Consider the following 12,044-nt stretch of genomic DNA (forward strand, 5'->3'; position numbering starts at 1 on the left):
ACTGATTGCAAACTGGTTGTAAATTGATTTGATGTGCTTGGGTACTCATCGCACATCTGCACTGCCAGCTGATTGTGCTGCTTGGCCTTTCCACGCGGCCTGACGAGGAAAAGTCAAACACAGAGGGGACAGTGTCAACTTCAGCTTGTGGGTCTGGTGAACCACCGATGCAACTGACTTAAACACACACTTATCCACCTAACTGTCATTTGCAAAGTGATCTACAATCCCAAGCATTATGGCCCACAGGTGGATTACCTTATTTCAGTGGGAATCAATTTAACAATTAAAAAACAACCAACCTAGTGACATCAGGTTCTGTACGGGCACAAGATGGCGCTACACCTGTTGTAAAAACTTAAAACACTTATTTCCTAAACTACACTTCAAATGTCAAATCCTCCCTGCTGTAAATTTCCCTTAGCATTTCATGTCATCTTTAATTTAGTATCAGACTGTTGACAGATCTTAATATCACATCTATGCATCACAGATGTGAAAGTGGAAGTTAATGGATTACTGTAACTTGTTGTATAAAGCTCTAAGAAGAGTGTATAAGAGTAATGTATAAAAAAGTAAAGTTTCCAGTGCATCCAGTTCTTTCCTTATTAAGCAGGTGCTTTCTAAGAAAGTAATTTTATGACCTTTGTTACCACTTTATTTCTAATAAATTGTTTTTTGCACTGTTACTTCTTATTTAAGCCCTGTGTGATGTGTATGTCCTTGTTTTACATACATAAACTTACATTTAAATGCAAATTTGGGCATGATTCTCCTTTTGCCAGACCTGTACATCTACTGTGAATATACTGCCACTCTTCGATTATGTCTTATGCTGCACCAAAAGGTATAAATACCAGCTTAAGTATTTCATCTTCATTATAGTACTTTTAATGCTACTAAGTGGTTTAGCTCAAGAAATGACACCAACACAGAAATGGCCAGAGCAGGGATGGGCATTTCTACAACTGTTGTTGGTGGCATCTGTCTCTCATGCTGAGGAGCCAGTGTGCAGACAGAGAGGAGATCCTGAGAACCCACTGCTATCTAAGAATGGGGATATTATACTGGGGGGGATGTTCTCTTTTCATACAAGCTGGAAAGACAGAAGAGATTCCTACATGAACCAACCTCTGCCACTACAATGTACCAGGTAAATGACACATTACAAATCAATTTGCATTTAAAGAATCTTTTGGGAATCATTACAGACAAAAAGGTATTTTCATTTGTTTTAGTTATTTAAATTCCTTTCATTAAATGTTTTAATTTGAAATGTTTTTGTTTTGTATTTTGAGATTTATCCAGATTATTTGTGTCTGTTTTAAGGAACACAATGAAATGCAAATTAATCATAATTGTCTCAATTAAGTTTAAATTTCAGAGATTTGCAGTTTGCCCAGGCTATGCTTTTTGCCATTGAGGAGATTAATAACAGTACAGACCTACTGCCAGGACTCTCTGTGGGCTATAAAATCTATGATACTTGTGGATCTGTTGCCAGAAGTGTAGGAGTTACACTAGCTTTGGCTAATGGTAATGAAAATGTGTCTGTACCATCCAAGACCTCATGTACAACACCTGCATATGTGCAGGCCATAATAGGAGAGACCTCTTCTTCTCCAACCATAGCAGTAGCTACTGTTATTGGACCTTTTTTTGTACCCGTGGTTGGTATTTCATATATAGAACCTATTTTATCATCTTTGAATACTTTTTAAAAAAAAAAATTTTTTTTAGATCAATCATTTTGCCTGGTACATTTTATGTACTCAGTATAAGTATTGAGTAGAACTGTAATTTTAATATTTTTACTATATTTTTTCCATTAAATTTAAATGTTTTATTTTTTAACACTTTCATCTTTTTTCATTCTTTGTCTTTTTCATTCATAAGTTTTCATTTTTAATTCTAGATCAGTCACTTTGCCACATGTGCTTGTCTTAGTGACAAAACCAAGTACCCATCCTTCCTCAGAACAATACCCAGTGACTACTACCAGAGCAGAGCCCTGGCCCATTTGGTCAAGTACTTTAGGTGGACTTGGGTTGGAGCTATCAGATCCAATAATGATTATGGAAATAATGGCATGGCCACATTCACAGAAACTGCACAGCAGCTGGGCGTCTGTCTGGAGTATTCTGTATCTTTTTTTAGAACAGATCCATATGCCAAAATACAAAGGATACTTGACATAATAAAGGCTTCAACCTCCAGGGTGATTGTTGCATTCCTTTCCCGTGCAGATTTGAATGTCCTGCTACCTGAGTTTTCATACCATAACTTGTCTGGTTATCAGTGGATAGGCAGTGAGTCTTGGATATTTGATTCACAAACAGCAGAAATGGACATACATCACATACTGAATGGTTCCATTGGTCTTTCCATTCCTAAAGCACATATTACTGGCCTGAGAGAGTTCATACTGGATGAGAAGCCATTGAAATCATCAAATAATGAACTGTTCACTGAGGTCTGGGAGACACTATTTAGTTGTAAGTTCAAGGAGTTGAAGTCATCAGCAGACATTCAGAGAGAGTGTACCGGACATGAAGATATGACTGGAGTTCAAAATAGCTTCATTGACATGTCTCTCATGCCTCTCTTTAACAATGTCTACAAAGGAGTGTATGCAGTGGCCCATGCACTTCACAATATCCTCAGTTGTAATAAAACATGTAACAAAACTGTGCAGCTAGATCCCTTCATGGTGAGCTTTTTAGTAGCTTAAAATACAGTTTTCACATTAAGTTGTTAATTAAAAATGTTATCTAAAAAAATGAATTCTTATATATATATTTTAACCAGTCGGTATGTACAATCTTTGTCATGCAATGAATTGAGTTATGACATACTTCTTAGGTTCTGCAACACATACAGAAGATCCATTTCACAACAAAGGAAGGAGATGAGGTTCACTTTAACGAGAATGGAGATCCAGCAGCAAAGTATGACATTATAAACTGGCAGCCAAGAGAAAATGGTACTGTGGAGTTTGTCACAGTTGGCCTCTATGATGTATCATTAACTACAGAGAAACAGCTAAAACTGCAAAACAAGTCTTTAATTTGGGCAAGAAACTCAAAGCAGGTAAGCTATCGTACAATTCCTTTTTATGTTCTTGTTTCTTTGTTCAAAATATGTAATTAATTATGTTTCACAATATTTTGATGCTTCAAAATACATTGTTCTACAGAGAACATCATATGGACATTTTTCTTTGTCAAAGTCCATACACGGTTAAATACTGTTGATCATGCAGGTGCCTGTGTCAGTTTGCAGTGAGAAATGTCGCCCAGGAACACGCAAGGTTCTCCAGAAAGGAAGGCCTGTTTGCTGCTATGACTGTATAAGATGTGTAGAGGGAGAGATCAGCAACATTACAGGTGCAATGATATTTCATTTTAACTTTGGTGCGTTGCAAAGCAAAGTTAAGTGTGTAGGAAGGCCACAGTAACCATATAATAAGTTTGATGTCTGTTTTTGTGGAGACATAATATCATTTAGATTTCCTTGTTGAACTATGTGAAAATAATTAACTGCTTATCACGGAATCGTGAGTAAGGAGATAAAATTAATTTGGACATTATTTTTGATAATTTATATAAATTTTACATATGTCTGCATATGTAAATATAGATAAATAGAGAGAGAGTTTTTATGTTATAACAGGACTTACATGTGGTCTTCGTAAAATTGTGTATGCACTCTGGAAAATATTTAGAATTGCATGTTCATTCATTTAAAGTGCAAAGGAAACGTATGCAACAATCAAAAACAGCAAGTCAATGCACTAGATAGCTACACTGTGCAAACTCACTTAACCACAAAACCGTGAAGCACTGTTTTTTGGTTTTTGTTTTGTTTTTTTGGGAGGGGGGGGGGGGTGCTCAATAAACATGTTGTTTTTCATCTTGTAACTGTAAATCATCAGTAGAATATTACATGGATGTTTTTGATGCAAATGCAGGCATATGACAATTGTACTAAATATTAATTTCCAGATTCTGTCACCTGTGTGAGATGTTTACCTGAGTTTTGGTCAAATGAAAGAAGAGATGCCTGTATAAAGAAGGAAGCAGTGTTTCTGTCATATGAAGAAATTATGGGAGCACTGCTCACTGCAGTAGCTTTATTTGGGGCATGCATGGCGATTGGTGTGATACTCATTTTCTTCAAATATAGGAAAACTCCTATTGTCAGGGCAAACAACTCTGAACTGAGCTTCCTGCTGCTCTTCTCCTTAATTCTGTGCTTCCTGTGTTCTCTGACCTTCATTGGTCAGCCCTCTGATTGGTCCTGCATGTTCCGACATGTAGCATTTGGCATCACCTTTGTCCTCTGTATCTCTTGTCTTCTGGGAAAAACAATAGTTGTTTTAATGGCCTTCAGAGCTACACGTCCAGGTAGTAATGTTAAAAAATGGTTTGGGCAGACACAGCAGAGACTCTGTGTTACAGCATTCACTCTTATACAAGTTATCATTTGTATCATCTGGTTAACAACTTCTCCTCCTTTTCCATTTAAGAATTTTAAGGAAATTAAAGACAAGATCACTCTGGAGTGTGCCCTTGGCTCAGTTGTGGGCTTTTGGGCTGTGCTTGGTTATATAGGACTTCTGGCTATTTTATGTTTTATTTTTGCATTTTTAGCTCGAAAACTACCCGATAATTTCAACGAAGCCAAGTTTATCACTTTCAGCATGCTGATATTCTCTGTAGTGTGGATTACATTTATCCCAGCATATATTAGCTCTCCTGGAAAGTTCAGTGTTGCTGTAGAAATATTTGCTATACTTGCTTCCAGTTTTGGACTGCTAATTTGCATCTTCATACCTAAATGTTATATTATATTACTGAAACCAGAGAATAATACGAAAAGGAATATGATGGGGAAGAAGGTACCAAATTCACTTTGAATATTGAATGCAGTAAAATGCGATTTACCAAGTGACTGAAGGCTAAAAGTTACGGATGTATATATATTTATTATGATTTTTCTTCATTTATTTCGTTATGGTAAAGTCTGGATTTTCTAATTTAAATTTGAATGACATGGGACTGCAGATAAATTCAGAAAGCATATGTCATCTGCTCAATTTTCCCTTCTTTTTTAAGAGGCTGCCATGTAGAGCCATAGTTGAATTCTAGTATTAATTGCAATGTAACTTGATTAGTATGTTTTGCTTTCAGAAATGCTGTTTCTGCATGATTCATAGACAGCAGCTACATTCATGAGATACGTGTCAAATGAAATAAGGAAAGTTAACCCTTTCTTCCTTTTATTATATATGGGATAAAACAATAAAAGCCAAGCTTTTTCTTGGTATTGGATCAGAAAACAAATGCTATATGGTACCTTACATGATGATAACTAGCTGTTCTCAGCACATTATTTAACCGTTTTAAACACAAATTACTGTAAACAAAAAATAAATACAATTTATTGATTTACTGTTAACTTCTTTGTTTTTCTATGTTAATGCCTCATTTAGACACATTGCTGAACAAGAAAAAATGTAATTTTATGCAAGCCAGAATTTTTTTTCTTTCTTCTGTTAGATACACGTATTTTTACTCTTACATAATTTTATGTTAATTTTTATATTTGCACATTTTCATTCTCATATGTATACATTTTAACATTGATGTACAGGGTAAAACAATGGTGTACTTGGTTTCTAGTCATAACAACACCACGCATATGAAAAAAACAAAAACTTAGGCTCATCATGCTGGAGCTAGACATTCCAAGTAAAGAGCAACTGTTCATAAACCGAGCGCCCAAGCCGCTTGGCTGATTCAGCGTGTATGGAACAGTAGAACCAAACCAGGACCCGGATGAGGTCAATGATGCAGTAATAATGGGTGGAAGAAGAAGCAAACGGAAAGGGATTCAATCAGGTAGGGAAGCCAGGAAATCCTGCACCTGCCCAGGGGTGGAGAATCTCCTCCTTGAGCCGTTGTGTGTCACCTGGAGTGTCGCCGGAAAGAACATGGCGTACTGTATCCCCCGCTCCCGCAAAAGCAGCTTCACTGCATCATAGGCCTTTCACTTCTTCAGCACCGCCGTGGAGAAGTCATTGTAGAATGACACCGTTGAGCCATTAAGCTTGAGCCCCCCATCTGAGTCGGTGCACCGCTTCCATGACTCTCTGCTTATCTGTGAAAGAGTGAAAACAAATGAGCAGATTCAGTGTCCTCCGGTAGGCCAACAAGCCGAACGTTCAGTCGTGTGCTGTAGTTTTCTGCTGCATCCAATCTTTCCATGAGAGCGCTGACTTGATTTTCAAGCTCGGTGATCCGGGGCTCGTGAGCAATAGCAACGCTGTCCACAGCTGGCACCCTAGCTTCTGCTTTGTCCAACCTTTTATGTGCTGACTGGAGTTCCACCACGAGCTTAGAAACAGCCTCGGTCAGAGGACTAAGTTTCTCGTCAATTACTTTAACAACATTAGCCGTCATCAAGTTAAAGGCATTGGCAAGGGATGGGTCCAATTCGGCAGTAGGGTCAGAGTCGGAGTGGGCACCATCTTGAGGGGCTTCGATCAGTTCAGACGGAGTGTCTTTCCTTTCTCTATTCGGTCGCTGCTTACCCATCTTGTCAAAAGACTGTGGCCAAAAGTCTTTCAGGGACATAGCCCACAATGTACAGGGTGGGCCATTTATATGGATACACCGTAATAATGGGAATGGTTGGTGATATTAAAGTCCTGTTTGTGGCACATTAGTATATGTGAGGGGGCAAACTCCTCAAGATGGGTGGTGACCATGGTGGCCATTTAGAAGTCGGCCATCTTGGATACAACTTGTTTTTTCAATAGGAAGACGGCCATGTGACACATCAAACTTATTGGTAATGTCACAAGAAAAACAATGGTGTGCTTGGTTTCAACATAACTTTATTCTTTCATGAGTTATTTACAAGTTTCTGACCACTTATAAAATGTGTTCAATGTGCTGTCCATTGTGTTGGTTTGTCAATGCAACCCTCTTCTCTCACTCTTCACACACTGATAGCAACACCGTAGGAGAAATGACAGCACAGGCATCCAGTATCTGTAGTTTCAGGTGCTCTCGTATCTTCACGCCATAGACAATTGCCTTCAGATGACCCCAAAGATAAAAGTCTAAGGGGGTCAGATCGGGAGACCTTGAGCGCCATTCAACTGGCCCACGATGACCAATCCACTTTCCAGGAAACTGTTCATCTAGGAAAGCTCGGACCTGGCACCCATAATGTGGTGGTGCACCATCTTGCTGGAAAAACTCAGGGAATGTGCCAGCTTCAGTGCACAAAGAGGGAAACACATCATCATGTAGCAATTTCAAATATCCAGTGGCCTTGAGGTTTCCATTGATGAAGAATGGATCCACTATCGTTGTACCCCATATACCACACCAAACCATCACTTTTGTTGTTCCAACAGTCTTGGAGGGATCCATCCAATGTGGGTTAGTGTCAGACCAATAGCAGTGGTTTTGTTTGTTAACTTCACCATTCACATAAAAGTTTGCCTCATCACTGAAAAAAATCTTCTGCGTGAACTGAGGGTCCAGTCCAATTTTTGTTTTGCCCATTCTGCAAATTGTCCTACCAGGGGGGATATAACACTGGACCATTTGTGTACTAACATGAAGCATGCCTACAGAGCAACACCCCTCTCTCAACCTGAGACAATCTGACCACCTCTCTCTGCTCCTTATCCCTGCCTACATCCCCCAAAGAGAAAATAGTTCTCTAAGCACCCAGGTCATTAAGACATGGCCAGATGATGCTGTCCTCCAGCTACAGGACTGTTTTGATCTGACAGACTGGTCCATCTTTGAACAGCAGGACATGGAGACCTTCACTAAGTCTGTCAATGGAAGATGCCATCACCCTTCACAGAGCACTGGCCCTTTGGAGAACAGGAAGAGCTACATGAAGATGCTCTTTGTGGACTACAGCTCAGCATTCCACACCACAATCCCAGACATCCTTACCACCAGACTGTACCACCTTCAGAAGACTTTCTAATCAGCCAGCCTCAATCAGTCTGACTCCTCGCCCACTGTCACTCAGCACCAGATCTCCATATTGCTGTATTCACAGCCCCCCACTTTATGCCCTGTACACATTTGACTGTACACCAACCCACGCAGCCAGGGTCATTGTCAAGTATGCCCACAGTGGTTGGGTTCATCTCTCAGAGAGATGAGACAGTGTACAGGTCGGAGGTAGAAAATCGGTCCTGCTGGTGTTTAGAAAATAATTTGAAGCCAGATGCCCTTAAAACAAAAGAACTCATAACGGAGTTCAGGAGGCACAGACAGTCCACTCCTCTCTTATACTTAATGGAGAACGGGTGAAATCTGTCTCCATCTTCAGGTTTCTGGGCAACCACATCTCTGCTGATCTCACCTAGACCCACAACATAAACGCCCTTGTAATGATGACCCAACAGTGGTTGCACTTCCTCGGAGTCCGGAGGAAGAATAACCTGGACCAGAAGCTGCTGCTTGATTGTATATCTCCTGTTTGTTATTTATTTCTGCTGTCTTCCAATTTATATTTTATTCTTGCATATTTGGCATGGAACACACATAATTTCACTGTAAATGTACAATAACAATAAAGGGCTATTCTCTATTCTATTCTACAATAAAATTTAAAACCCTTCTCCTCATTTACAAGGGCTTGAATAATCATGCCCCATCTTATCTTAGAGAACTCATACTGCTGTATCACCCTAACTGAGAATTTCAGTCTTAAACCGAAGGCTACTTGTGGTTCCTAGGATATTTCACTAGCTGGGCCCACATCCTCATTTTAGGTTTGACAGTGCTTTTAGTAAAATGGTAAATGGCCTGTATTTGTATAGCGCTTTACTTAGTCACTATGGACCCCAAAGCGCTTTACACTACATTCAGTCATCCACCCATTCACACACTGGTGATGACAAGCTACATTGTAGCCACAGCTGCCCTGGGGTGCACTGACAGAGGCGAGGCTGCCGGACACTGGCGCCACCAGGTCCTCTGACCACCACCAATAGGCAACAGGTGAAGTGTCTTACCCAAGGACACAACGACCGAGACTGTCAGAGCCGGGGCTCAAACCGGCAACCTTCCGATTACAAGACGAACTGCCTTTCATTTTTCAATGATAAATGCAGAGAAACTGCCAAATCAGTGGTAGAAAAGCTTGATGCTGTGTTTGTGAATGAGGGCTAGAGAAAGATCCTGGCATCCCAGTGCCAGAAGGGTTAACAGCTGCTTTTTGCAAAAAGAAATGCAGAGAAACTGGCAACTCGGTGGCAGGAAGTTTGCTGCATTTTGCGAATGACAGATAGAGAAAGAACCTGGCATCACAATGCCAAAGTTTGCTTCTGCACTTTGCGTAAAGAGGGATGGAAAACATCAAAGCTGACATCCTATGCTTAGCAGAGATAAACAGCATGGAGGAGCAGTAGAGCATGGAACTAGCGACTATTTTCCAGCTGTGCATTAAATGGTTGTGGGGTGCAGGTGCATAGTACTGAGCTTGCCCCTGCTACCTGGTGCTGATGGGTGGGTGGAGCTACAAGGTACGCAGTAGCTTTTGCTTTTGGAGCTGCAATTTTGCTTCTGCACAGAAGAAGACTTTGGACTGATATTTAGTCCGAGGTTAAAAAACTACAAAAGTTAGAATACTGGTGAACAGAAGCAGTTAAAACCGGGCTACAACCCAGTCTGAATCCTTAACGGCAGCATATTCGGAAGACCTTACAGAAGCGTAGGAATGGCATGGCTTCTGGGTCGGGTGCTGATGTCTGTCGGCTTTCGGCTAAGTCACCCGGCCTGTGGGCCAGTTTCAGAGTAACGTGAGTGGAGCTGCGAGCTTTGCTGGTGAGTGATCTTCCTGAATTTCGTGGAGGTGGCCAGTGGCCGGACTTACTTCATAACTGAATTTACTGGAGAGAAGATGACTGAATAGATCAAGCTAACAAAAAATTGCTAAAAAGTTTCCCAGGATGGCAGAGGGCATTCGGTCTCTCTGAACCGCTGCCGTGACATTCAGAGTGTTTGGGTTTCTTGGATCGCCTGAAGGATATCAGATAAAATTATGTTACTCTTTTAAGATAAGCTGTGTTAAAGACCTTCTTAAATGGTATTCACACGAAAACGAGAACCGACAAAAACTAACCTTGTTTGCACGAAAAAGAGAACGAACAGCTCGTAGAACTGAGGGTCATATATAGATAAGAAACAGAAGGGGCGTGTTTGGGGGAGTGGTTCTACTCCTGAAATTCAGATAATTTATCTCCAATTAAAAGTAGTATGGGAGGAGCTTTAAGGCACTGTTTTTAATTTTGTTGTTCTGTTGTTTATGAATCTTTTTTGTCTTTCAAGTAGTACATGTTTTATATGTGAAAATGTTTTTTGTTAAAAAGTTTCTCTGACCCCTGGATTGCAGAAGCTAATGGAACCGGATGCTTGTTCATCTCTAGCATCATCTAAAACACTCTCTCCTTGAAAACTCTTCTGTGGAAAAAGCTCTTAGCTTGGATCTGGGGACAGACACCCTCTCTACTTTTCAGATAAGGCTTAAGGCTTTCTTTTTTGACACAGCTTACAGTTAGGACTGGATCAGGGGACTCTGAATACACCCTTATGGTATAATAGACTTGGCATCTTATGATACACTAAGCGTTTCTCCTTATCTCACCCCTTTTCACTCACCATGTGTTTAGACCACTCTACATTTAATCACAAGTAGTGTTGTCAAAATTAACATGTTAACGCAAGTTAATCTGCCATCACGGTCAAGGCAATACATTTTTTAAACGCATTTAACGCATCTATTTTTTTGATCTATTGACAGCACTAATTATAAGTTATTATTAATCTCTGGCAGCAAAAACAGATGTGGTAGCATATTTCATCACACACCACACTCAGCTAGACTCTGGGACCTTCATCTCCCTCTGCAAGCTTCAAAACTCTGCCTGCCAAATAAACCATGCATATCCCACTAACCTTCATTTCCTCCTGGATACATTTTGTGTCCCTGCTAATTCCCATCTCCTATGTCCACAATTTACCAGCGCTAGACCACCATGCCACGAGTCTCCCCCAATTGTTTACCTTTGGAGCCTTTACCCCTTCACTTCACCACACCATGCACTTTTTCTTGTTGTTCATGATCTTAAATAAAACTTGTGTGAAACTAACTCAACCTTCTCCATATCTGGTTCTGCAGGCACAGGCCCTCTTGACAGTCATGCCCAATACAATATCCTCTTTGTTAGATAGCAGTGGGTTTTTAGGATCTCCTCTCTGCCTACACACCGGCTCCTCAGCATGAGAGACAGATGCCACCAACAACAGTTCGGAAATCGGAAAGGTAACAGCGGTCACCATGGTGACACTCAGTGCAGTGACCCGCAGGTTAGACAAGTGGCTCCAGCAGATACCAGGAACAATATCTGAGATCTCTGTCCAGAAGAGCACAGTCCTAGGAACAGGAAAGATACTGCGCAGGACCTACAACCTCCCAGTCCTCTTGCGAGAGGATATATAGATATCATTTGTTTTTATTTAAAAAAATGTTTTACTCTGTTAGATCAGCCACTTTGCCACATGCGCTTGTCTCCGTAAAAAAAACACAAGTACCAAAAAGCCAAGACTACTACCAGAACAGAGCGCTGGTCCATTTTATCAAGGAAATAAAGTTTAAAAAAAATTTTCTCTTAATATATTGGTAATAGCAATAACAAGCTCTTCCTTGGAATAGGATCAAAACAAAATATAATATATTGTACTTTACAAGATAAGTTTTTAGTGAAAAAAATTACAGTAAAAACAAAGATATCTGTTGGTGTCAAATGTCTAAAATACTTCTAAAATGCTGATCATGTACAGTTGCATTTGTGGTGTGTTAGCTGTTCGTCTAGCATTTGGTGCATTGCTGCTGATGCTGAATGGAGTCTGTCTTCCAAGTAAATTGGAATGGAGCTTAACCCTTTAAGACCTACCATAGAACCAAGTCCGCCAGAGCTTATATTAAATTTTTACATGCTG

The 12,044-nt window shown here is 40.2% G+C and overlaps 1 protein-coding gene across 1 annotated transcript; it reads left to right on the forward strand.

Moving 5' to 3' along the window:
• The first annotated feature begins 974 nt into the window (after positions 1–974).
• Positions 975–4,918, forward strand: LOC146559854 (extracellular calcium-sensing receptor-like). Its single transcript, XM_085243642.1, has 6 exons — positions 975–1,153; positions 1,373–1,670; positions 1,916–2,710; positions 2,863–3,090; positions 3,263–3,386; positions 4,005–4,918. Exons 1-6 carry the CDS (start codon positions 1,077–1,079, stop codon positions 4,916–4,918), a joined length of 2,436 nt encoding a protein of 811 aa, XP_085099768.1. The 5' UTR covers positions 975–1,076.
• Positions 4,919–12,044: the final 7,126 nt, after the last annotated feature.

This window comes from Mchenga conophoros, linkage group LG14 (genome assembly GCF_057382185.1).
Source record: "Mchenga conophoros isolate Kocher_MC1m ecotype Shallow Benthic linkage group LG14, M_conophoros_male_GT1.1, whole genome shotgun sequence".
Classification (NCBI taxonomy): Eukaryota; Metazoa; Chordata; class Actinopteri; order Cichliformes; family Cichlidae; genus Mchenga; species Mchenga conophoros.